Below are 27668 nucleotides of genomic sequence, written 5' to 3'. Positions count from 1 at the left end.
TTACTTACTTACCACAATTTTTTGTTCAGCCCTTTACAATTCGCGTCCAACGTAACGTTTCCTCTTTTCCCTCTTTTACTCAAATTTCAATCAAATGTGTAAATCGAATAATTTTTCGAATCAGACGAAAATGTTTTTTGGTGAAAAGAAGAAGCATTCTTGAGCACAGCTAGATTTTTAAGGCTCATTGAAAAATAGTAAAAATCGTTCACCTTGTCGTTTTGACCTTCATGCTACTGTTACCTACCACCAGAACCCTCCTCTCCAAATTCGCACAAAACACGTAATGAATTTGTCTCATCTGCGAGTTACCCGGTCAAAAAACTCAACTCTGTGGGGTCAATGAAATCGATGACCTATACGAGGCAATTCGAGGACATATATGCCAAATAATAGATTCTCTATTTTCTTAAAACGAGTAACAATTTGGAAAAAATGTCATCATTTCTCCGCTCTGTCCCTCTTCTGTCTCCCTCGATCGCATTAACACAACAAAAGGAACTCCACAGTTGATTTTTTTAACTCTCAAATACGAAAATTTTGGCTGGTATTTCGTATGTGATGTTTCCACTTACTGTACCATGTTAGAGGGAGAGAGTTGAAATTGACGTAGAGAAAAAGTACGTAAAAAAGCTCTGGGAAACTGGAATTGCTCGGCACGATGAAAGGGGAAAAGTATATAAGGGATAGGGAAAGACAAGAGGAATAAAAATGTCGAAGTAGTACGCAACGTTTAAGAAATTACCATTCCGGCGCCGTTGTACTAAGCATAGTTTGTGGTCTTATGTGTTAGTTTTGTATGTACTACACACACACAGGTCTTAACGTTCGAGTTGAATTTATAAGGCACATAAAAACGCCTATAGTCGTTGGTAGTTTGCTTTTGCGGCGTGCTGGCGGCTTTTTATGAAATTTCAAATATTAGGTTAGCGAGATAGAGAGAGAGCGTGTGAGTGGAGAGGGAGAGGGGGCCTTACTCGTATACTTACAAGGCGAACGAGTAAAGGCGCGCGAGAAATTCGAAAATAAAAGAAACGCGATTATAAAAGAAGGAAAAAAGACGACCTGTCGTTAACCTTTACGCGAATATGGGTAAAATTGGCTGCTACGTTCGGATGTTTGATAAATGGAAAGTTACCCCGATTGTGTTTTCGAGTTTTTGAAGAGTTTTTTAGTTGTTTTTTCCGGTACGATGCGGAGCGGTGGCGGCGCTGCGATAATTTGTGGCGTGGTGTGCGAGCACGAGGAAAATAACCGAGCAGCAGTGTGAGGACGAAGAGGAAGAAAACAGAGTATTGGTACGGAGGAAAAGTCGTATAGTGGCTGGTTAAGGGGGCAAAGAACCAGCCTGTCGTGTACAGATTATTATGTGGTTAGTATATCGGATACCGAACCAACTTTCCTTATATACCGAAGGGAACTGAAGACTGGGACAGAGGGGTACAGAGTTTTAAACCCGTATTATAAGAAAGGATTTTATGGTGTTTGGAGTCTCGGGTGGTAAAATAAGGCGTCGAGGTCATATATTGTCGAGTCGTGTACTGTACATGTACATTGTATACGCTTTTTTCAATTAATAAAGTAAATTAAGAAATTTTTACAACGATGAGGGGAAAAAACGCTCTGTGGAGTTCTCGTTTCCCACCCCTCGTTATTTTAATTCGTCTGCTCTGCGATGCTGATTAAAGTTTATGTATATTCGGGAATATCTCTCTGTTTCTCTCTCTGTTCCTCTCACAGTGATTTAAATTACCATTATTGCGGATGTGCACTTAACGAATAATCATTTTAATTACCAAAAGTTCAATTGGCGGCGTTATTTATTAGGTTTTTGTTGCTCGTATGTGTGCCTATGCCGCGCCTGTGTGCCTGTGCGCTCGTCGAATTACACCACCCTTCGCCTTCCGCCTGCGAAATCCATTCGATAGTGATAGTCTTCGGATAAAACCAGCCGACATCGCCACAACCATCTCCATCGTCGTGGTCGACATCCAGGCGATATTAGCCGGGTTATAATTTCTATCGATATAAATCAATTTATTATTTCCGGCGTTGTGTTGCGCGCCTCGTGGCTTGTAAATGATACTCTACGTGAAGCATGCTGCGTTCAGAGTTCGAGGTGCTAGAGAGCAGCGAAAGAGGGAGGAATCCGGAATAATTTCTTTTTTTTCGAATGTGTTTTTCCCTATAGGTACCTATGCATTTATACTGGATGGAGCTGCGTGCCAGATTATAAATATTACGCGGAGGGGTGCGAGCAGAGCGCGAAATGGGAAATCAATTAGAATTCTGGTGACTGGAAGCGATACCTGTGGTAGTATTACTGTATAAGTGTATAAGTATATAGGTAAAGGTAAGGTAAGGTGTACGCTTGGGTAGAGAAAGATGCCGCCGAGGGCTTATTAAAGGAAGCTATAAATATAGCTAAGATATCGCGACTGGGATTATTTATCGATGGTAAATATTGGCGAAATTGTACGAGAACGAGCGAACTAAGAGGAAGGTTCGGTGCGATAAAATTATTATTACTGTATCGAGGGGTGTTCTCGATGTTGCAGGGGAACACCTTTGTAAGGTGAATTAGTGTTGAATTGTGCTCAAAGATGTGGTAGAGAGGTTATTTTCTGTGTGAATTTTGATCGTTTAATTGGTTTTTTCGAGGAATTAGTGAGTATTCGTCAATTTACACCTTATGGTAATTACCAATTACCAAATTAATCTGGTAATTGGCATCGAATACGTTTTTTTGATGAAATTGCATTTCCAAGGATTCGTGTATTAGGTACTTTGAGAATACTAGATGAATTTTAGCAAATGATTCTGAATAAGGTTTTCTCAAAAAAACTAATTTTTCATCGATTTTTGTAAATATTTTTTCTCCGATTTTGATTTTGACAGTCAAAATCGATTTTCTGGGCCACAAAGAATCTTATGAAGAGGTGAATGAAAATGAAATCGTCGGACTATGAATTTTCTACAAGTAAAGTTGGGTTGCATTTTTATTTTTCAGGGGGGGTTCGTGTTCCTGATATTTCAGCTATACAAGTTTGAAAGTTCTTAATTTCATTTTACCTATGTTGCAAATACCTTGAGAACTAAGCCATCTCGGGAAAAAATAACTGAGACTGACTTGCAGGTGGAAGATTTCACGGTCTACAATTTGGTTTCTATTCATTTTCTTCAGGAAACCCTTTATTTACTTGAAAAAATCGGTTTTTACACAGAAAAAATATTTTGTTCTCAAAAAAGTCAATTTTCTGGACAACAGAATGATCTTATTTAAAAAGGACGATGTTTCGTTGAACAATGTCAATGCTTTGCACGCTACGATATAAATTGACATCAGGGTCTCTACTACCTTACCTACTTACTTTATATTTACAGAACCCGAAGTTATTCTTGGGGAAAAACAACTGACCTTTGTAGGTGGAAGATCTCACAAGTCACAGTCTACAATATTGTTTCTATTCATTTTCTTCAGAAAACCCTTTGTTCACTTGAAAAAAGTTGTTTTTTACGACAACTTTAATGTTTTTCTCCTGAAAAGCTACTTTTTTCTCAGAAAAGTCAATTTTCTGGAAAACTGAATGATCTTATTAAAAAAATTAATTTACCTACTTTGTGTTTAGAACCCACAGTTATAGTTATATCCTAGGTGTGGCATGATTACCGTGAAAAAATTTTAACAGAAAGTTTTTTTGGCTCAATGTATCTAAAAAGGTGTCCTAAAGGCTAAAAACATATCCAAAATCCACGAAAATCCTCTCATGCCTTCACCCCGTTTTTTTCTCAGAAAACTCAATTTTCTGGGAAACTGAATGATCTAAATAAAAAAAAAATGAATCTACCTACTTTGTATTTACAGAAGCCAAAGTTATTACTAATTGTGAGAAGAAACAACTGACCTTTTCAGGGAAGATCTCATGGTATACAATATTATTGTTTCTATTCATTTTCTTCAGAAAACCCTTTGTTCACTTGAAAAAAGTTGTTTTTTACCTATGACAATTTTACGGATTTTCTCATAGAAAGCCACCTTTTTCTCAGAAAAATTAATATTCTGGACGACTGAATGATCTTTGGTATTAAAAGAATTAATCTACTTACTTTATATTTACAGAACTCAATATTATTTCTGCTATACAAGTCCAAAGTTCCTAATTTCATTTTACCTAGCTTTCTTTGAAAAAAAAAAACAATTGACATTTGTAGGTGGAAGATTTCATGGTCTTCAATATTGTTTCTATTCATTTTCTTCAGAAAACCCTTTGTTCACTTGAAAAAATTCGTTTTTACGACAACTTCAATGTTTTTCTCATAAAAAGCTTTTTTTCCCTCAGAAAAATCAATTGTCTCTACGACTGAATAATCTTATTGAAAAAATTAATCTACTTACTTTGTGTTTTACAGAACCCAAAAAGTATCTATGCGTTCACAATTTTGAGATCTCGAGGAACTGACACTCTCCGATTTGAACGAAACCAAGTTAGATCAAAAGGCATGTCCTAAAACCCCTCGACCAAAATCCCAGGTCTTAAGTTCATTTTAGATGATTTTTGAAAATAGAAAAAAATTCAAGAAAACTGTTTTTAAGGTCAAACTTTTTCATGAATAATAAATTTTTTTGACCAAAATTACCCAACGTAAATGATTTCTTCATTTCAACTGCCATTACAAATATCAACTAGTTTTGGGCCATTCTGGAGCCTCCAGCGATTTTTCAATTTTCTCCAAAAATTTTTAAGCACTCTGGAAAGGCCAAAAATGAACATAGCTCAATAATGTTGATTGATGCTTATTGAGCAGTCACACTCTCGGCAGTTTCAGGTGATAACTGCGAAATTCCAGGAGTGCAAGTTCAAAAGTGAATTTTTGACCTATTTGTGAATTCCAAAAAAAGTGAAAAACATCAAATTTTCAAATAAGATATATATCGATCAGTCTTTTGTAAGATGTTGTTTGGTGTCTCTACATGGCTGTCCGACTTGAAAACGATCTCAATTTGACTTTTTTTGGCTTCTTCACGAGTCCAGAACAATTTGAAATTTCTGAAGAAGTTTGAAAAAATTACTAGAGATTCCAAAATGGCCAAGACTATAAGTTGTTACTTTATGGGAGTTGAATTGAAGGAATTATTTACATTGATTCAGTCTGCTTGAAAAAATTAATATTTCATGAAATAGTTTGAAAATTGCCCTTAAACACTTTCTTTGAATTACCTAAATTTTTTATAATTTGTCAAAGATCTGAAAATGAACTTCAGTACTTGAAATTTTGGTTATGGCGGTTTGAGGACACGCTCTTTCGTTTTTACTTGGTTCCATTCAAGGTTCCTTCGTGAGTAAAAAGGTGGTAATCGGTCGAAATTTCAAAACCGTCAACTTTTTTAATACAAAATGCGAAACTGTTGCAATTTGCATCCCTTCGTCTTGAAATTTCTAAAAATGTGGACATTAATCATATAAAAATGGCCATATTTTCTTTGAAAAGTGATGATTAATGTTTTAATCGGTTTCCTGAAGAACAATTCAGAAAGCACGGAAAGTATTAAAGCAACCTATCAGCAAAAAGGAGATGCAAAAACACTCTTGTAATCAGTAAATAGCATGCAGATGCTTGTTTCTCGGTACGTATCTTATAATGTTTCATTGATATTACTTTTATGAACTGTAATGATAGGAAGGAGGGGGCCAGAAATCTTTGCTTGAAAGTATTTTCATTCATGTCCATTAAAAAATGGAAACTTTCCCCCAGCATATACTAGAGAATTTTTGAAATTTTGCCATTGGGTTGGCAATTGTGGAAAACATCTGCCGCAAGAATCTATTATTTCTGTGTATTTCTGTAGCAATTTTCAAGATGTTTGAAATTGATCTCTCTCAGATGAAGAAGGGAGATCGGGGTCGATGAAAGAGCCGAGGTGAAATAATTATATTTTTTAGGGTAGATGATTCTGATTTCATCCTTGGTTGTTTATTGCCGCCCCCCCTCCCTTCATCCTCACCGGACAGATCAGTTTCAGGCATCTGGAACATTTTTACATGAGTATCGATAGAGTTGGGTATCAGTTTTTGGTATCCTTAATTTTTATTTTTTATTAGAGCGACTCTTTCTCTGAGCCCCCTCCCACCCTTCGAAGACTAACGAGGGAGGTGGCAGGGAAAATCATTCGATGGAAAATCGTTATAAGCGATGTCAAAAACCTGTATTTTTATTCCCTAGTTGCAATCATATTTTTTTGAAATTCAACTCCTGTCTTCTCCCCTCCTCTCCACCCTTCCATGGTCTTGCTTCAGAACTGAGAAAATATGGGAGAAAAGCTATTTCAGAATTTTTGAAATTCCTTCCCCCTCCAAGGGCATAATTTGAAGTTTGAGAAAATAGAGAGAAAAAAGGTGACATTAATGACATCAAAAAACTTTGAAATTGTGTCGTTAATTTGAACCTCTCCTCCCTCCTCCGGTCAAAGGGATCAATTCAGGATTAAGTGTAAAATGGACGTGAAAATCGAAGTTGGCAGTTGGAAAAAAAATTGAAAATTTTCTGATTGGTGGTTCTAATATGTACGTCATGTGAGATCGAAAAAAAACTTGATTTTTTTTCTAAAGTACGAATTCGATTTCTTTGTCGTTCCTTTAGGCACTTTTTAGTGGCGGAAAAATTATTCTGATTCGCAATTATTTTCCAAAGATCAGCAAACTGATTATTTCATTTACAAAACCACCCTGTGCATTTTACATAATACAACCTACATTATGTGGTAAAAAGTTCGGCGGGCTTTCTGCCGTACACGATGGTGGAGATTTTTTCCCTCTATAATTCTCATCATAAGCGTCTGACTCGCGAGCTTTCCGTCAAATGAATAAATTATCCCTTTTTTCACACAACACACGCATTCGTAAATACGTGACGAGCTGAAGGAGGAGGGCTAGAGAGGCGCAGAAGATTTCACAAACACATATTACATACGTACCACGTTCCCAACATGATGTTGGGATGAGGTGCTGCTCCCTGATCCTCCTGTCACATCCCTCTGCCTCGCAATTCATCTCGTATTATATTATGTACCTAATATGTTGTATCTGTATAAATTTTCTGGGCACAAACGTAGCACTTTTGCTGCTCTGTGTGGAGCCCTCCTTTTTCTACTCCTCTTCTCTATGTCTCTCTTTCTATCCTCATAGATGTGTGAGCTCACGTATAGTCCTACTAAATGCTCTAGTTATAATCTAGCGGACACGCTGAAGGGGTCGACCTCCAGCTCATAAATATTCTCGGCGATTAGTCAATTAAATTTCAATTTGACATTTTCGCCAGATAGTATATTTTTTTCGCGTATTTCTCTTCTCTTCGGCCATCAACCTTGTCCATGTTAAAATGGGTGAAAAAGTACCCCACCGTGAACCGTGCTAGTTGGTTGCCTATAGCTCATCCCTACCCCATAATTCCCTTCTCTAGAGAATATTTGTAGGTCTAGTTGCGACAATTGTAATAATAATAATAATAATGTTAGGATGTACTTGTGTAATACATATAATTAGTTAATTTCGCATTCCCTCCAAACTACACCCTCCTTCCTTCCACGATACAACTACCTGTGCGTAATTTTCGCTACTATAAGCAACATGACTCAGGGCAGGAGGCAGAGTCGGCATCTTTCAAAGCATGAAGCGCTAGTCAAAGCGCGAACACAAGCGGAAAGTCACGGAGGGGGTACAACCGCTAGAAAGGGGGTTGCTTTGCCACCAGGCCACGCGTCGCATCGCATCGCATCGAGTTTAAACGTAAACGTCAATAAAATTAATTTCCGTATTCCGTTCGCGTGTAAAATTTTCACCTTATTGTAGTAGAATAATTTTAATTAAATTTACCAAGCTTTCGAGTGTAATTTGTAATTTGTTTCCATTCGGGTTAATTGTACAATAATGAAAGATGGCGCGGTGTGTAGCAGAGCTTATATATAAAGTGGTGAGAGAACTATTAGTATAAGAAGAAGCGATGAGGCGTCGTCGGCGTAGCTCGTTCGTTGTAACGATGTGAATTTTTTTCCAAGTGGAAGAATTTCCGCAATAGAGTAAGAACCTATTGCGGGGGTAATTTGAATTTTTTGCGAGAACGTGGTGTGTGTGAAAAATGTCTCGTGTCGTTTTCTTTTATATCGAATTACTTAAAGATGCGGGGAATTGAGAAAATTATCTAGGAAATTGTCCCAGTTTTGCTACATGGGTAAGTAAAATGGTGGCTTTGGTGCAGGGTATTGTCTTTTTATTTGGCTGCGAAAGTGGTCGATAGTGAAAAGATGAGGTAAAAAACTGAATCTGATTGACACAGGAGGCTAAAAAATTGATTTGAATATTTCTACGAGTACTTGTAATGTTTCCAAATTGTAATGATAGAGTTTTGATAAGCTTTAGAGCTGTAAAATTAATAGCTACAGGTACCTGGAAAATTTCTTTACAATTTTTCAAAAATTTGGCTACCTACTCGTACATATACCTAAACCTGCTGAGAACTTTAGAACAATTCTATGGTCTTTGTTTAAAAACAGCAAGTTGAAAATGAGATAGAATTCTAATTTTGGTTCTCTGGTTTGTACAGATCAAATTTTGATATTTTTTATAACCTGAATTATTATAACGTTCAAGAATTCGTCAAAATATGAAAAAAGTAGCTTTTCATTTAATCAAAGAGAAAATAATGACTAAAGTAAAGGCAAAATGTCGATGATTTTTGTTCATTATTTTTCAAAAGAGGATGGATAAATAAAATAACTTACCTTACTTACTTAACCCAAAGCTGTGGAAACGAAACGTTTTTAGTAAATTTTGGCTGAATTTTGACAAATTTCATATGAAAACTCTGGAATTTGATTTTATTTTATTCAGAATGGAGAAGACAGAGAGAAGGTATAATCCTCAAATCAATCAAAACATGTCCACTTTTTTCATTTTTTTTTTGCCTTTTTGGCTGGAACGAAACGAAACAACTTTTACAGAACGGAACGAAACAGTGTAACGAAACAGCTTGGTTGAAAGAAGGAAACGAAACGAAACGTTTTCGTTTCGAAGCGAACAGCCCTGACTTAACCCCGTTTCATTTTTCTATTATACTATGGAGATGAACATTTTTTTAGGGGAATTTTTTTCTGGGAATCGTTAATATGTGCCACCAATACCATTTATGCTATTTTGCTCAAGTCATGCCCCCCTGGGGAGAGAGGGAAGTGGTTCAAATTCTTAGGTCATGGCTCGTTTTTTTTTCTTCTGTGAACCACGATCTAAGAATCTTTTTAAGCCTCGGGTTGTCTTATGAGCCATCATGCGATGAAAAAAATGAACCTCAGTCTAGTGTGGTGTTTAGTTTTGGAAATAGATGAGAAATTGAGAAGCTGCACAAACTTGATGAAGAAGCCGGTACCTATGTAAATATACCCATATTATGTTCACTATAGAAATTATTTTTAAAATATTTTTGCCTTGTTTAAGCTAAAATTAATTTTTCAAATAAGTACCTCTTTTATTGATGGGTCTGTCACAATTATATTCCAAGGCAACTCAATAAAACGTCCAGTTTTGCATGTTTTATTTAAAATTTTCACTCACAAGGGGGGGGGGGTTCAGGCGTTGAAACGGATTTTTTGATTTTTGGTGAATTTTTGGAAATTAAAGTGGTCAAAAATGGAGAAAAATCTGAATTTCATTTCCACCGAATTGATCTAGAAAGTAGATAGGTAGTTAGGTACGTAGTACGTACCCTATTTTCACTTTCTCCCTCTTCAAACCGATTGAAAACTTTTCCATTCCAGCGGATTTTTGAATATTGAAATTTCTACAACATTGTGCACCATGAAATTGGAAAACTAAAATTCACTTCAACATGCTGAGTCGACTGGAGGTGGTTTTTAGCTGTTTTGGAGTCTCCAGCCATATTTTGGAAATTCCAGATTTTCAAAAAGTGCCATAGAAACTGTTCAAATTAAATCTAGCTCGTATATAAACTCAATTAGTCCTTTTTAGGGACCAACTTGATCCAACCAGTTTCCAAAATCAATTTTTACTGGTTCAGAACTATTTATTCAAATTTTCAACTATGAAATCGCTGAAAAAAGACACGGTTTCAATCTGGTAGAAATCGATTTTGAAGAAATGTTGCATGCATACTACTCAATTCGTTAAATAAGTCATTAACAAGCCCCAATCGCGTTTACCCGTACTGAAGTTGAATTGGTCAAATTTTTGGGTCATTTTTTCAAAGCATGAATTTTCTAAAAATTGCTGGAGGCTCAAAAACGGCATAAAACCACCTCCAGTCAAGTCAGTGTGTTAAATTGGAACATAAGGTAAAGTAAATTGTAGCTTTCCAAATTCATTGGATAAAATCTTGTGGACATACTCCCGAAAATCTGCTGGAGGCTTCAGAACTGCTCAAAATAGTTCAAAGCTGTTTCCAATTGATTCGTGGGGTCGAAATTAAGGCACATATCAAATTTCAGCTTTCTAGATCAATTTAGTGAAATTTTGGATTTTTTCTCCCCATTATTTATGACCTGGAATTTATTTTCAAAATTTCATCAAAAATCAAAAAATGCTCAGAGCTACTGAAATGCTGACCGATGATGTGCTTTTGCATGCGTTGTTGATTAAACTTGGTTCGGTTCGAAAATTATTCTGTCACTTGAGATGATGCTGGTAGAAATTATGCATTAACAGACGATCCATTATCCATTAACAATGCAAAGCAAATAAAGATAGGTGTATGATTAGATATTACAATGTATATTTTGTCAAACTTTATTATTATATCTACGTAGGTATAAAAGCATAAAAATTCATTTAAATAGGTACTGAAGCTAAACAGCAAAAAGCATAAGTTTAGTATAAAAAGCAGAAATTAAAAATACGTGCAAAATGAAGTAAGTATAAAAGTAAGGTACGTGAAATCTTCGTAATAATGAGAAGAGCTTTATCATCTACTCGTTAAATGGAGGAAGTTTTCATGCAAATTGAGTAATAATAAGTTGCATCCGTGCTTTACAATAAGTGACTAGTGAATCATATTCCATGCATTTTATTCGCGATTACAAGCCAGTAGTCAAACACGATCTGCTTCACACCTGAAACTCAAAAACCAAAATTTCGATATAGGTAAACCATGCTTGAAGCTCAGCAATTGAAGTACAGTACGAAAATAAATAAATAGGATGGTTTAAAAATGTGTCATAGGTATGTTATCGAGATTTCAAAACAGTGTGGTAAAAATTCGAACCCTCACGAACCCTTATTTCAGGGGTGATTGGGAGAGGGGTGTGCAAATTTCCATTGTGGTGTTGTTTGGGAAATGGGATGCTTGAAGTTAAATTTTGAGGCGTTGAAATCCCCTTCCCCTCTTCATACCAATAGTTCAGCTGCCCAGATTCATTTTTTAATTTTTGGTAAATTTTTGAGAACTCAAGATTGACTATTTTCAACGATTTAAGGCTTTTTTTCAAAAAAAATAATAAGGAGCCAACATTTTGTTCGGTGCATGAAAATGATGAATAATTATTCCTGAAACTAATACGAACTCTCCTGAATCGAATTCCACCACTTCTGGGCATTCTGGATCCTCCAGAGCAATATTCGATTGGAATTGATTTGGTCACTAAGAATCAAGTCGTGGCTCATTTTAGACGAATTTTTAAAACTTCATCTACATTTGAGGCAATTTCCAATTTCCAGGAGGACGCTTTGAGTGTATTTTTTTACTTGGACAATCATAAGGAAAAAATTTTAAATTTTCTGTTCGCAAGGAAATTTGGATTAGGAGGGTTAGTTTTGGGTAAGATGCAATCATTCGTGCAAATTGCCAAAATTTCCCTACGAATAAAACATTTTCAATTTTTTTAAATTTTTGCTCAAATTAATTTCCACGTCTTCCAAAAAAATTTCAAAGTTCTGGAGAAATCAAAAATCGTGCTGGAGGCTCTAGAATGTCTGAAAATGATGAAATACGGTTCTAGGAAGTTGATCGTTATTTTAGGATTGATTTTCCTCATTTCTATTGAATAAATATTGTAAGGCGGTATTTTTTTTTTGAGAAATGTAACTCCCTGTAAAGAGTCAAATTTTGGATTTTTCAAAAATTCGCCAAAAATCAAAAAATTAATTTAGGAGCTGAAATTTTCGTGATTGGGGTTTCAGACCATGTTAATCTTTCGAAAAATTGCGATTTCATTCAATTTGGAACAGAGTCTGTAAAAAACTAAAAAAAAAAATAGTCAAATTTTCGACTCCAGTGCTCTTACAGAACACCCATGGATGTTCTTTCATAAAAATATCAAGACAACTGCATGGAAGTAGACTATATGCACACAAAGTAGTCGGCTCCACTGATGTGTAACTCCAAAGTATAAGCCAAGCTTGGCCTCTCTTCAGTGATCCAAAAGCAAAAAGGATACCGGTATTTAAAATTCAAATTTCATCTTCGCGTATAATGCAGAGCGCATATCTATAATAATACGAGAGTATACACTCGTTATCATGTCTCTTGCTCTTATTCTGTGGTATAATATTCTCAATAACGCGAATGATAATCGCGGTCTATATAGTACACAAATACCTACAACAAAAAAAAAAAAGGGAGGCACACAGGTCGAATAAGTTAAGGACGCGCGATAAAGAGAGAACGAAATCGAAGTCGAAGATCATCGAGAGCCTGCGTAAAATACCTACCCACGTTGCGTTTATTTTCATAATTTCACAAGTCCTAGAAAAAACAACAAGGAAGAGCTGTATCGTTATACTCGTAAAACCGTACGCGTATTTTTTCTCTTCTTTTTTTTTTACGAAGAGATGATAATAAAAATTTATAAACGTTGGAAAAATATTCTTTTGTCATGTTGAAAAGTGTAGTAGTACTCGTTAAAATGTTGGAATTTCATTAATTCGACTCGGAGATGGATTGGGGTAAAGAGGTGGGTTTTTTACTGCCGTGTGAGCGAGTTCGAAGCTAAACTTACATGTATGAGATTGTTGGTTCTCTTTCGCACTCTTTTTGACTGTTTGGTGCTTTATGGCGATGAATCTTTGTGTAGTAGGTACATATTATGTGCAAGAGAAAAGGAAAAAGAGATTTTTATATTGTTTTCTATGTGCCTAGGTAAGTACCTCACTCACACTCTTCCTCTCTTTTCTACCTGGGGATATCGATTCGTGGATCATCTTTTCTTATTTTACACTCGTACTTTTAGTACATAGGTACGTTGATGCGAAAAAAGATGCTGTGTGCTTGGGAAAGATGACGATGAAGATGATGATGATGACGATAGAGTTACGAGGCAGCGTGACTGAAATCAAATCACGATGTGGTGTCGACTGTCGACTGACGAGATGATCGTCGTTATGGTGACGTGAGATAACAGAAAAGGCTTTTGAAATGGTTGATGAAGGTGATGAAAGTAGAAGTGAGGAGAGAATAGGTAGCCGGAGAGTGGATCAACATGGTGGATATAGATTTTTCTCACTTATCAAGTAGCCAGATGTTTAGTGTGAGGAATAGGAAGGAAACTGATTCTTGGAATACAAGGTGGTGAATTTTTGAACATTTTTTTGATAATGACGTGCGAGCCTTTGGTTGTGCCATTTTGATTTACATTACTCATCACTCTGGTCTTTTGAAGTTATTTAATGAAAACTCAAGAGACTAATGATGCAAATATTTACTTGATAGTAACTTTGCTCCATGTCCAAAGAATACAGCGCGTGAACATTTTAGTGTATTGTTATAGAGTAAGGAAATACGGTTGAAGACTTTTTACTTAAGTTTCCCCACATTTTGAGATTGTAATAAAAATTAGGCTACACGTTTTATGAGAACATGTTACATGATCTCTATTTAACAAAATTTTAGATACCTGTCCGAATCAGTTTTTCAAATTTTTATAATACTTTTAAAATTTGAAAATCACAGTTTCACGTTGAGAAGAAATCATTTTCCGACATATGTAGGTACTAGGTACATACGTAAATAGTACGTATTTTTAAAACGAAAGACATCCTCAGCAAAATATGGTGAAAATGTCATCACTTGCTGGATACCGATCTCCCAAAACCACATTGCATGGTTTTTAAGGTGATCACTTGATTCTTCCCAACATTGAATTTTCCTTCATAAAAGTTTTAAATTTTACTGAAGACGAAAATATTGATGTGGTATTTTCAAAATTCTAGAAAACCAACAAGAAATGAAAACATCGTTTCAATGAATGTCTGCTGAACGTCTTGCGTGAGATTTTTCGATAGGTAAGATTTAAAATTTAAAAATCAAAATTAAAAACAAAATTAACTAGAATCAGTAATAAGTACCAGTTCTATTACCGACTTTGCCGTGAAACGGAAAAGTATTACCGACTTTGCCGTGAAACGGAAAAGTAAGGTATTGTATTTGTCATGATGGTTGAGGATTTGGGTGGGGGTGGGTTTTCTTTACGTTTTGGAGTGTGCTGATCACGATAAGACATACAGTTAGTGCCGAAAATATTCGGTTTGAATTTAGCGTCATTGTTTTTCGTTGCCTGCTCGCGTAATTATAACGATCGGTCAAAAGTAATTAGTGATTCTGAAAGCTCAAATCTTCCTCTTTCAGAATCACTATTCACTTTTGCCCGTTTGTGCTTTTAACTGGGAGAAAAATGAATATTCGTAAAACAAGTCAAAAATAGGCGTTCCAAAAATATTCGGTTTCAATAAAAAAACAAAACAAATAATGATACGCTCCGGGAAAAAGTACAATACGTCGGTAAAGGTCAAGTCGGAGATATTCACACTACAAATACGGCACACATTACGCACATTTCAAGACAAACCGTGCTCAGAAATGTTGAAAATTACCGAATTTATTCAACTTTGATGTTGAAGTGTTGAAATAGTTCATTTCGACATGAAATGACACGTTTCCCGGGGTAATTTTTCGCGTAGAATTCGATGCTGCAGTCTAAGTTTTTGTAAAACCAACTTGAGTACGTTTATTCTCGAAAAATTGTATAAAAGCTCACCGAAATGAACATGATAAAATTTTCAGTCTTTTAGTTTTTCGCATATGCCGGACGAACTGTACGTACCAGCAAAAATCTGTTACGGTGATCTGAAAGAGAATTGAATTTTCTACAATTTCGTTCATGAAATTTTTTGCTAGGATGCTTTGTTTCAAAACTGTAGATCTTTGAAGTTGGAGTAACGAAAAGTTGGTCTCATACAAAGATCAACTTTAAGATCAATTTTTCGTTACTCCAACTTCAAAGATCTACAGTTATGAAAGGAAGCGTCCTAGCAAAAAATTTCATGAACGAAATTGTAGAAAATTCAATTCTCTTTCAGATCACCGTAACAGCTTTTTGCTGGTACGCACAGTTCGTCCGGCATATGCGAAAAACTAAAAGACTGAAAATTTTCTCATGTCAATTTCGGTGAGCTTTTAAAGTTGCTCCAACTTCAAAGATCTACAGTTTTGAAACAAAGCATCCTAGCAAAAAATTTCATGAACGAAATTGTAGAAAATTTAATTCTCTTTCAGATCACTGTAACAGATTTTTGGTAGGACGTGCAGTTCGTCCTGTATATGCGAAAAACTAAAAGACTGAAAATTTTCTCATGTTTATTTCGGTGAGATTTTAGACAATTTTTCAAAAATAAGCGTACTCAAGTTGGTTTTACAAAAATTTGGACTGCAGCATCGAATTCTACGCGAAAAATTACCCCGGGAAACGTGTCATTTCATGTCGAAATGAACTATTTCAACACTTCAACATCAAAGTTGAATAAATTCGGTAATTTTCAACATTTCTGAGCACGGTTTGTCTTGAAATGTGCGTAATGTGTGCCGTATTTGTAGTGTGAATATCTCCGACTTGACCTTTACCGACGTATTGTACTTTTTCCCGGAGCGTATCATTATTTGTTTTGTTTTTTTATTGAAACCGAATATTTTTGGAACGCCTATTTTTGACTTGTTTTACGAATATTCATTTTTCTCCCGGTTAAAAGCACAAACGGGCAAAAGTGAATAGTGATTCTGAAAGAGGAAGATTTGAGCTTTCAGAATCACTAATTACTTTTGACCGATCGTTATAATTACGCGAGCAGGCAACGAAAAACAATGACGCTAAATTCAAACCGAATATTTTCGGCACTAACTGTATGCCGCAAAACGAGATAAGTTTACATATATATTTATATATTTATTTATATATCAATTTATGTATAAATTTGTGTCACGCTGAACTCAAAAGCTCCGAACTTTAAGTCGAAACTGATGATGGCAAAATATTGCTTTGATACTGAACGAGAGAAATTTTTAATTTGGTCGAAATCGATTCAGCCGTTTACGAGATATGAACGTTTAAGTGTGTTTCAACGTTATGGATAAGCAGAAATTTGTGTAAACCCTTATATCTCGCAAACGGCTCACCCCCAACAAACAGATGGGGTGGTTAGGGTGCGTAGGTTGCAGATTGGTGCGCCGGAGGTCGGGTGTTCGAATCCCGCGCGAGTCAAGAAGAGAAAATTTTTTGTTGATTTTTTTAAAAAATTTTTTGTTAATTTTATGCGTCCAAAATTTTTTTGCCATAAAAAATCAAAATTTTTCAAAAATTTCTAGTGTAAGTAATTTTTGTTTCAACAAAAAACATTAAGTTTTTGGTAAATAGCCAGCAAATGCCAAATTTTGATTTTTTTTTTTTGGTGAATTAATAGTAATTTTTAGTAAATAAAATGATTATAGTTATTTTTGGTGAATTACTCGTAATTAAAGTTGATGGAAAATTTTGGTGAATTGTTTGGGTAATTTTTGGTAAATTGGTAAAAACCTTTGGCAGTAAATTACTGGGGTAATTAAAATTCGGTAAAAAAATTGGTAAAATTAGTGAGGAAATGTCTGGTAAATTACTGAGGTGAATGTAGGTAAATTGCTGGGGTAATTCTTGGTAAAATGTAAAATTGGTAAATTAGTGGGTAATGTCTGCTAATAATTACTGAGGTAAATGTTAGTAAATTGCTGGGGTAATTTTTGGTAAATTCGTAATTTTAGGTAAATTGGTAAATTTTGGTAAATCGGTAAATTTGGGTAAATCGGTAAATTTGGGTAAATCGGTAAATTTGGGTAAATTGGTAAATTTGGGTAAATTGGTAAATTTGGGTAAATTGGTAAATTTGGGTAAATTGGTAAATTTCGGTAAATTGATAAATTTCAGTAAATTGGTAAATTTTGGTAAATTGGTAAATTTTGGTAAATTGGTAAATTTTGGTAAATTGGTAAATTTTGGTAAATTGGTAAATTTTGGTAAATCCGTAAATTTTGGTAAATTTGTTTATTTTCCTGTATAACAGAGCAAAGTCGGTTAATCTTGCCTACTGCGCAAGATGTTTTTTGTTTTTGTTTTTTTTTTCTTCAAAATTTTCATCTGATCCAAAAATCATACTTGAGGTGGTGTCTTGCGGTTATTTTTAGGAAGGATGAATTTTTAGGTAGATAAGTACTTAAATAGATTTACGTAGTCTACCTCGTAAGAAAGCTGAACTTCAAAATTTTTTTGAAAAAAATCAAAATTTCACTGGAAAAGTTTTAGATTGGTTGCAGATGCTTGATGTGATTTTGATATGACTAATTAATGCTAGTTAAATTGCGAGAAAATGATCTCAATCAGCAACAAAAAATCTTGATTGAGAAAAATTGAAATAGCACTTTGAAATACACCATCAAACACTTCACCAAGCCAAACTTTCTAGTTCAAAATTCCATTTTTCGGTTTTTGGAGAATTTTTGAAAATTTATATTCACCTAATTTTTCCAAAAATTATCATAATTTGATAAAATGGGGCAAGATGAAGGACGAAATTTGATTTCATTTTCTATTTTGAATCTCTTGAATGGATTAATGATGATGGTTTCAAGTTGTTCCAAAGCTTCTGACGGATTTTTGGATTCCTCCATCTCCAATTTTGGAAAAAATCACCATAAAAGGGCCAATTGAAACGCTTTAATTATGAGCTCAGATTCACTATTTTCATGACCTTTTCGATCGATTTAGACTGTTTTCAAAAAAATTTTCTGGCTGTTCACATCCAAAATTTTTCCAAAACTGGAAATTCTGTATACTTAATTGTTCCATAATACCTTAGAACCGGTTCCAACCAATTCACTCACCTGATGAAATTCGGTTTTGAGTTCTTTACGTCATATTGATGTGTTCGTGAACGATTTTTTTTAAATCACTAGGAAAAATCTCAGATTTGAAGCAGCTGAATGAATTTTCAAAACTCGTTCTTAAAGTGATCGAAATGGCCATGAAGACGGTTAACTCTACTTTCTCAGGACTAAAATTCATTTTGGACCCTTCGATGAACAATTTTTCAAAATTAAATTGGAAAATTCAAAAATCCACTAGAGGTTCCAGAACCACTCGAAACCATCATAAATTGATTTGGTGGATAATAAAATCCAGTATGAAAATTAAATTTCAGCTTTTGACTTGTACCTTAATTCTATCAAATTTTGATTTTTTTTCAAAAATCGAAAAATAAGATTCAAAAACTGAAAGTTGCCCAAACTGTAACTTTTCAATTGATTTTATTGAAGGAATCCTCTATTTGAAAAATTTCAAGTTCTGAAATGTCGGGTGTGGGGATTTAGAAATTTTGAAACATCATGTTCCCCTCCCCCCTTCTAAAAATATCAATCGAAAGTAAGTAAGTAAACTGGATGCCTCAACTTGTTTCCTAATCAACAGTTAATAAATTTCAATCGATCTTCAATAGCTGAAAATATCTTTTACTTATTCTCATATTTCAACAAAAAGTATCCCATTGCTTCTTCACATAGAAAAATATCAACTAAAAAAAAATAAATAAATAAAACTGAATAATAAAGTTGTACACTGAGATGATCAGAAAAAACTTGAACATTCTGGATTTTGATGAAAATAGTCAGTAAAGTTTTATTTTAGCATAAAATCATCAAGAAAAATTTCAAGCTCCCTAATCGTACTAGGGGCGTTAGCCAAGAGGTGCTCAATGTAAGGTATTTTTTTTTTTTTTTTTACTTATGACACTATAATATTCGCATTTCTGTGTTTTGAAATTTTTGAAAATGTTTTTCGAATTCAATAAATTTTATAAAAATCAGACAACTTTCTATCAAGAAGTGAAAAATTAATTTTTGAATTGATGCTAAACGTGTGACTATCACTGTCTAAGCAAAAAACAAATGCAAAACCTCTCTTGCAATCAGATTAGCCAATGATGGTTTAATGACTTATTTCGACGGCTTCCTTAGATTCACCTTTTTTTGTAGGCATAGATTTTTTCCCAAATACGAGTACTCAGTTTTGAAATTACGTATAAATTTTGGAAATTTGATCAAAATTATCGCTAAAAAGGTGTTTCAGGGTATTCAAAACCTTTTGAGAATGAATTTAGAGTTCGATTTTTCAAATTGTCATAAAATTAATGAGAAATGGTTATTTTTGCGAACAACTCCTCATGAAGTCAATCAGCAAAAGTGGTGAGTGAATTTTAAAGTCGACGAGTCTGAGAAGTTTAGAAACACAAATCGCATGTCAGAGGCGAAGGACTGGGGACGTAAATTAAAAATTTTTTATTGTTTTTCAAAAGTTAGCCTACGTACTTTGAGAATCCCTGGCTAAGTCCCCTGTATAAGTATGTGTATGAAATCAATTTTGGTCTGGATTTTTTTCTACTCGAAGTAAACTTCTTCAGCAATTTTCCTTAAATTATGTATTTTTTCCCCCAAAGCACTCAAATGAACCTACATACCTAAATAAGAATGATTTTAATTACCTATTCTCAATTCCGATCAAACTTTCATATCAAGTTAATGAACCGAACTAATCATTTACGTAAAAAAAAAATTACGATGAAGTTAAAAATAGACAGATATGTACAACTGCCGGTACTTTTATTTGATAGATTCAAACATCTGAATTTGAAATATTTGATTGATCCGATTAGGTAGGTATATCAAATAATGTACCTATTTAATTTTCCCATGAATTTTTACAAGTTCTGACTTGAACTGGTACGAGGTTTTTTTGGGGAGGGGGAGGGGGGTGTTTATAATTACTAGATTATTACACCCTACGTGAGGTTTATATTGAGCTTGCTAAATTGTGTTTTTTAATTGCGTAATAAATTTTTCCATTTCAGAGGGGTTGTCAGGAATGAAGGGAGAGTTTTCATCTATTTGAAGAGATGATCGATCTTGGTGTAAATGGGTATCAATATTACACAAAATTTCATCAAGAAATTACCTACGAAGTATAAAATTGAAATATAACACGAGTGGTGTACGTAAAATTATAGATGTTTTTTAAAATCAAATTTCTTGTCAGAAATGAATCACCCGATTAATTTATTAGACACGAAAATCATCGCAAAATGCTCAAAGCAAATCACCAAGAAAACGAAAACAAAATGTTGAAATTTTGCAATCGACTAAGCACAAGTTCTTCACGACACCCTTCTCCCTCTTCCTGAGAAAATAAACCAACAAAGTACGTACAAATTATACGATTATCTCTGTTCATATTCACAGATATTCTTATCACCCATGTTGTGGACGTATAATTAGTATTTCTTCGTTCATTTAACTTTAATTACTGACATTAATTCGATAAATATAAGTTCAATCGACGTCCTAACGGCTCATTGAACTTATAATCCATACGATATAGAGTAAGATTCACGGTTAAAGTTTGATAAATTTTATCAATTTCACAATAGAAAGGACAAAGATTAGATATACATATTTAAAATTTTTAATCTTCGAGAGATTCGAGAATTCAATAAACCTTTTTATTTCGTAAAAACCCCGAAATTTTTACTCCTGTGGCTCTGCTTACCTTTAAATTTGACTACCTATGAATAATTTTTTAAGCATTCAAGTTCGTAAATTATTAGAAATATCACTCAAATTCACCAACACTATCAACGACGAAAAAAAAAACATTCACAAATCCAAACTTCGTTATAAATTCGTCGCGACGCCGACACAGGCAGACCAAAAAAGAAACACACGTAAAATGCACGCCACCGATACCGAACAAGTCGAACTATACTAAAGTCTCTAAACCCTAAAGGTGTACATTCTGAGACGATCTATACTCACCACGTTCATGGAACACAAGTGAACGACTGACTGAATCATATGTTCGACTTCGGATTTGTAATCATTATCATTTCTACACTTAGCCGACTTCGGAAATTTTTTTATCAAAATTTTACCAATAAAATAATGTGAAATTTTAAAGGTGAAAAATGAAGGATGTGGACGAGTGTTTTTTAAGTAAATTGAAAACGTTTGATGGCGTTGTCCTATCCGATGACGCTTCTTCTTCTGGACTATGTAGTAACGTAAATTTTTACATAGATAATAAGGAAAACTTTGCGGATTTTTTAAAACACCTAAAAAGAGATGGCTACGAGTTCAGCAAGAGAAATTCTCGCTGTTTGGAAGGCAAGTATCCAATTTTTTTATTTTTTCAGTGCTTGTATACTTTTATGTACAATTCGTTGCTTTATTAGGAAAAGGTCGTAACTACAATTTTTTAAAAAAATGAGATAGTGGTATCATTGGAAAGAGAATTTTGTCCTCTACATGATGCAACACTTGAAATTGAATTTCGATGTTTTTTGTTCTCGCAATAGCCGAAAACAAATGGATTTAAATACACGTTTTCAAAACCGTTACAATGAAAAGGTTCTAAATGATATTGTTTCTCAGATTGAACCTATTTCTTTTGATTTTTGTAATTTATTGGTAAGAAAAGTCATTATAAACACATAATTTCACGTAATTTCACTGATAAATTGCAAAAAATCAACCTCATCACCTTAAGGATATCGTTCCTGTGTATTTCTTATGGGCTTTTGATGAAAAAAGCTTGACTTAAGGTGAAAGTTTCTTTGTTGAATTTTACTTTTTTCAGTTCAGAGTTCCTCAAATAAAAAAATGAAAAATCAGTGCTACCAGGATGTTTATTTTGAAAATTAGCAGGAAAATGATTGCGATAACCAAATGTTCTCTTATCTCATCTAAAACTATCAAGTATACTTGATAGAATGCTCTTTAAAAATTAAAATGCGTTTTCTGAGAAATCAACTTTCATGTAGTTACGACCTTTTCCTAATAAAGCAACGAATTACTGTTCTCATTATGTCATTAACAAAACCATAAATTTCAATTTTCATTTCATTTTGTAGGTTCTGTGCAAACTGAAATAAATGCATTAGATGTAAAAATCCCATACTTTGATCATCCTTTCGTAAAAGTTCAAACCTCCTACTATGAATGCAGTCACGGTGCGAAGTATTTTAAATCAAAAAATGATAATGTGGTAAGCTAATTGTGATATTATAATGACATATCTACACACTTTTCATGTTTCATTACTTTCACTGATTGATGTTATTGTTATGTTTGATAGCAACATCAAGATCATCCGGTTTGTAAAAAAAAGAAAAGATTCCGAATTCAAGACACGAAAAAAATGAACTGCCCTGTTGTTATGAAAGTGACTCGAATTGTATATTTCCCCAAAGTTGAATTGAAAAAAGATGTTAGCTCTTTTAAAAGGAAAAAAACCAAGGTATGGTGTCTATTTTGTATTGTAGTATTGAAAGTTCATATAAAATGAGATTCCTAATTTTTCTTCTTCTACTTTTAATAGATGATGAACGAAGTACGTAGAGTATTGCAACTGTCCGGTGATAAAAATGGTGAACTGGAGGGTAAAGAACGGTATTACTGCACGTTTTCGTTGCCAAGCAATCACAATCATCCGATAATGACCGCTTATTTGAATCAAAAATTGGACCCTTCCATCCAAGAAGAGATTAAAAAACTTGTCGAAAATGGTATAACAAATACGTACTTCGTGAAAGCTGCCCTGAAGAAGTTTGTATCTGAAATGCCAAATGGAAATAGCATACCTCGGATGTCTAAAGCGTTCTACCCATCCATTAAAATCATTTCCAATTACATCGCTAAATTTACGTTGGAAAATCGAGTAAGCAACATCGATCAAGTTGCATTGCAATCAAAAGTGAATAAATGGGAAAAGAACAAGTCCTGCAGTATTTTCTACCGTCCGCATGATACTGAGAATGATTTTTTACTTTGCTATCAAACTACATGGCAGAAACAACTATTGAAAACGTTCGGTGGAATCACTCTTCTAGATGCAACTTACAAAACTGTGAAATATGCCCTGCCAATGTTTTGTATTGCTGTCAAAACGAATGTAAATTATTGTATCGTCGGAATGTTTATCACGCTCTCGGAATCTTCTGAGAAAATAAAGGAGGCTCTCGAAATATTTAAATCATGGAACCCAGATTGGAATCCAGAATATTTTGTAGTCGATTATTCGGAAGCGGAAATTAATGCTATAAAATCGGCATTTGGATGCTACATTTACCTATGTGACTTCCACCGAGAACAGTCCTGGGGAAGATGGACAAAAAAACGTGATAATTTAGATTATGCTTCCGATGAAGATGAAATTATGGCGATTTTTAGAGCATTTGCGAACTGCAAAAGTAAGTCAGAATTTGAGGAGAAAATTGAAGATCTCAAATCTAATGACGTGTTTATTCGAAACCCAAAAGCACTTCGTTACTTCGAAAATACCTGGTTGCCTGTCAAAGAAATGTGGATAAGGTGCTTTTTTCCTGATGAATTTGTATTTAAAATTTCCACGAATAATGGGATCGAATCGCAATTTAAAATGCTAAAATACGGATACCTAAAAGTTCGTAATGTAAACACCTTAAGCGAGTTAATGACGTTAATGATTGAAGAAGTTTTCTACGATTTGCTGAATAAATACACCCAAAAGAACTCGTCGCTTTATCATGGTTATAAACTGTATAACAAAGAGATTCCTCATTTTCTTCAAAACCGTCCGAAGCCATTTATCAAACACGTCTGTAAACGATATGACACTGCTGAAGAGTACTCTTATGATTCAATTCTCTTTGAAGGTGGAAAATTGAAAGTTCGTAGCAAAACGAATCCTCTTACTCTTTATGAAGTAGATTTTACCAAACCATCTTGTAATTGTGAAGATTTTTGGCGATACCGGCTTCCATGTGTACATTTCTGTGCAGCTTTTCTATACTTACCGCATCTGCTCTCTTTTGAAGATTTGCCTGAAACGTATCGAAACTCTCCATACATCACGATCAATAAGGATTTCAACCTATTTGAAAATCAACCACAATGCGATTGGAATGCTGAAGCTCATTCGAATTACCAGTCTATTGAATGTTGTACTAATACTGCAGAACTTGGCTCGGATAACATGACGAAGAATACAAATGTGTTCGTTGAAGAAGTTTCCTCAGTTAATGTGAATGAGAAAAACCAAGCTCAAGACGATGTTGAAAATAAAAAGAAAGAAAAAAAAATTCGTAATATCCGAGAAATCTGTAAAATGTTGATCGATAAGACATATAACATGAGTTATGAACATGATAAAGTTCAAGTAATTGAAACGTTGCTTCAAGAAGTTGATGTAAAAATGAACGAGTTACAATCCTTTGAATTTTTACCTCTACGAAGTATTGAAAACAAGAAAAGAGGACCAGGATCACAGCTGCGAGACCTACCTAAACGAAAACGATTGAAGAAAACCAAAGCTGCCGGTGAAAATGATGCTAGTGCTATTGCAATGAATCTAGTTATGGAGGAAGCTACACCAGTGCTGATTGAAAGCACTTTAATCGATAATATATTAGTCTAATCCGCAATATGTTAGTCTTGTCTCTTATAAGTTGAAACGTTATATTTTTTAGTTACTCAACTCTAGTAATAGACATCAAACAAACTATTTTATTATACTCACTTATTATAGGTACCTTAAGATTTAAGAATGATTAATTCTAATCGTTACCTCGAATTTTTGTACCTTTTATTATTTTTAGGTATACTTCTGTTTCGTTTTTCATTTATGATAATTTAAGTCTACCTATTTTGTTACTTTCGTTTATGATTATTGAAAATTCAAGTCTTGTAATTTTCATTATTGGTGCCGAAGAATGATTATTTCTAATCGTTACCTCGAATTTTTGTACCTTTTATTATTTTTAGGTATACTTCTGTTTCGTTTTTCATTTATGATAATTTAAGTCTACCTATTTCGTTACTTTCGTTTATGATTATTGAAAATTCAAGTCTTGTAATTTTCATTATTGGTGCCGAAGAATGATTATTTCTAATCGTTACCTCGAATTTTTGTACCTTTTATTATTTTTAGGTATACTTCTGTTTCGTTTTTCATTTATGGTTATTTTAGTCTACCTATTTCGTTACTTTCGTTTATAATTATTGAAAATTCAAGTCTTGTAATTTTCATTATTGGTGCCGAAAAATGATTAATTCTAATCATTACCTCGAATTTTTGTACCTTTTATTATTTTTAGGTATACTTCTGTTTCATTTTTCGTTTATGATAATTTTAGTCTATTTCGTTACTTTTGTTTATGATTATTGAAAATTTAAGTCTTGTAATTTTCATTATTGGTGCCGTAGTGTTACCTAAAGACCTAAGACCTAAACTTTCAAGTGTTTGATTTTCCAAGTCATTATTATTATTATTATATTGGCAGTTATGTACTTTTATTTTTATTAAAGAACTGTCAGAAGTAAATAAACGCAATTGTTCATGATATTTCAAATTTTTATCAATTTGGGTACTTTCATAAAGAAAAAAATACGTGAACTCTTCTCTATTCATTGAAATAAAAAACAACAACTCATATGTTCGAAGTGCGAAGAAAAAAGAACGAATCTGCACTGATTCTTCATAGGCATGTTCCATGAACGTGGTGAGTATAGACCATCTCGTAGATTCTCTCCAGTCACCAGTCCGTTGATAGGCGAAGGGGATCAGGGGTGGTCGCGTTTATGACACAGCCATCGTGTCACGTCGTCATGGAACATATCGCGCAAACGTTAAAAATTCTTCTCTCGCCGTGGCCTCTCATCTTATCCATCACAATCAGCGAGTCTAGTTTTCGCGGTTCTTTCTCCACTTCTCCAGACTCTCAAAAAAACCTCCTTGGTTTCGATCATGGATACAAAACGACTCTTATGTCTATAAGGGAGTCCAAAACGATTGAACTTGCTATGGAAAATTTTTTCAACCGAAATGGTTCGAGGAATTCCTGCTTTTTGAACGCAGACTACGAGATTTCCGTTGCTGACTTTTTAATTAAACTTCTCAACGTTTCGTCTTCTTTTTTTCCTCCGTCTAAGAGTCGATCGAGGAAAACCTTTTTTTTTCACCGTGCTTTTCCACAACGGGAAATATTACCAATAAATCAACCGAAGCTTTGATTTGATTTTTTTTCTTTATTCTTCGACGAAAGGACAGGTCTCGATTCGCAGGCATTTTTTACATTTCGTAAATTCGAAGCAGCTTGAAATTGTCTCGACCAAATTACCACCACCGCGAACACTTTTCTGTTCACTTTGACGCATCATTTTCCTCTTTTGCCTTTTTTTTTTTTTTTATTTCTTCTCTCGACTCGAGAAATAACGTGGAGAAAAGACCGAAATGACGACGTCGTCTTCTTCTTCGCCGTCGAATAAACTCGAGATATTTGTTAAGCGAGCGAAAGAAAAAGCGCACCGGGGTCCCCTTTACCCCCTCCCCGGCCCCCTTTACGTATACTTGATTAACTTGCAAGAAGTTTTTCATCGTTTTAGCGGCATCGAAACGTGGTTGCTTCTTTTTAAAATGGGTCATTCCGCGTCAATTCTTCGAAATAGAGCGATTTTTCGACCTTAGGTCGTCTCCTCCTTTTTGCAATTTGGCTTTCTCAAATGGAAAATTTTTTTACTCGATTCTTTGTCGTCGACAGACGACCAAACGATTCGAAAAAGAAAAACTCCAAAATTGCCGTGCATTTTGAACCAAAAGGGTACTTAGAGATTTGAAATTAAATAAGCTCGTAAATTCTCTCGTATATTATCGTATCTCGTTGCGAGTATACGAGAAGATGTTTTATTCGTTTTCTCGTTATATATTTTTCACAGAGGAGAAAAAAAAAATATCAAAAGTTACAGCGACGACGATGGCTCGTGGTGCATCGCCCAGCCTAGCCTGGCCAAATTAGCGAAAAAAATCTCTTCTTTTCATTTTGCAAAACCAAGCTTAATGTAATTTCCTCTCTGTGAGACTTCATCTAGCGAAAAAAAAAGAAGAAAAAAAACGGATACGAAGATGGAATCGAGCATTTAGAGTAAAAAGAAAAGAAAAAATACGAATATTAAATTCCTCGCGTTAAAAAGCGCGATATTCGAAATGGTATTTTGCTAGTAATGTCGACTCGTCCCTTGCTGGTCCAACAAGCTGAATTTCCTGGTTTGTACTCGTATACTATTTTTACAGAGTAGAAAAATGCTGGTGAAAAAATTCGGACAAGGTAGAAATATAAATTCACCTTTTAGTAATGGAAAAAAAACTAAGCTTATACGTCGTGTTGTGTTTTTTTTTCTTCTTGCCACATTTTCCGCCTTTTCCACGCTAAATTGTCCAAATATGTTTAAAATGATGAGATTTTTTTTCGCTACGAGAGAGAAGAGAATTTCGTTACGTGTATTTTTTTTCCTCT

General features: G+C 34.3%; 2 protein-coding genes across 2 annotated transcripts in view; one reads left to right on the top strand and one right to left on the bottom strand.

The window, feature by feature from the left end:
• Window positions 1-27668, bottom strand: part of PlexB (plexin B) — a 427961-nt gene that overhangs the window by 394782 nt on the left and 5511 nt on the right. The gene's annotated exons all lie outside the window — the stretch shown is intronic.
• Window positions 21166-25720, top strand: LOC135842756 (uncharacterized). The gene is made up of 4 exons (XM_065360368.1): window positions 21166-21504; window positions 22251-22384; window positions 22475-22636; window positions 22718-25720. Exons 1-4 carry the CDS (start codon window positions 21306-21308, stop codon window positions 24791-24793), a joined length of 2571 nt encoding a protein of 856 aa, XP_065216440.1. The 5' UTR covers window positions 21166-21305; the 3' UTR covers window positions 24794-25720.

This window comes from Planococcus citri, chromosome 4, assembly GCF_950023065.1.
Source record: "Planococcus citri chromosome 4, ihPlaCitr1.1, whole genome shotgun sequence".
Lineage (NCBI taxonomy): Eukaryota > Metazoa > Arthropoda > Insecta > Hemiptera > Pseudococcidae > Planococcus > Planococcus citri.
This window is presented reverse-complemented; position numbering and strand designations above follow the sequence as displayed.

Bases quoted from the DNA above. Each gene is read 5' to 3' on its own strand.
- LOC135842756 (XM_065360368.1), top strand. From the start codon at position 21,306: ATGAAGGATGTGGACGAGTGTTTTTTAAGTAAATTGAAAACGTTTGAT. The intron at 21,505-22,250 runs GCAAGTATCCAA...TTCATTTTGTAG, and splicing joins AAATTCTCGCTGTTTGGAAG to GTTCTGTGCAAACTGAAATA. The intron at 22,637-22,717 runs GTATGGTGTCTA...TACTTTTAATAG, and splicing joins TTAAAAGGAAAAAAACCAAG to ATGATGAACGAAGTACGTAG.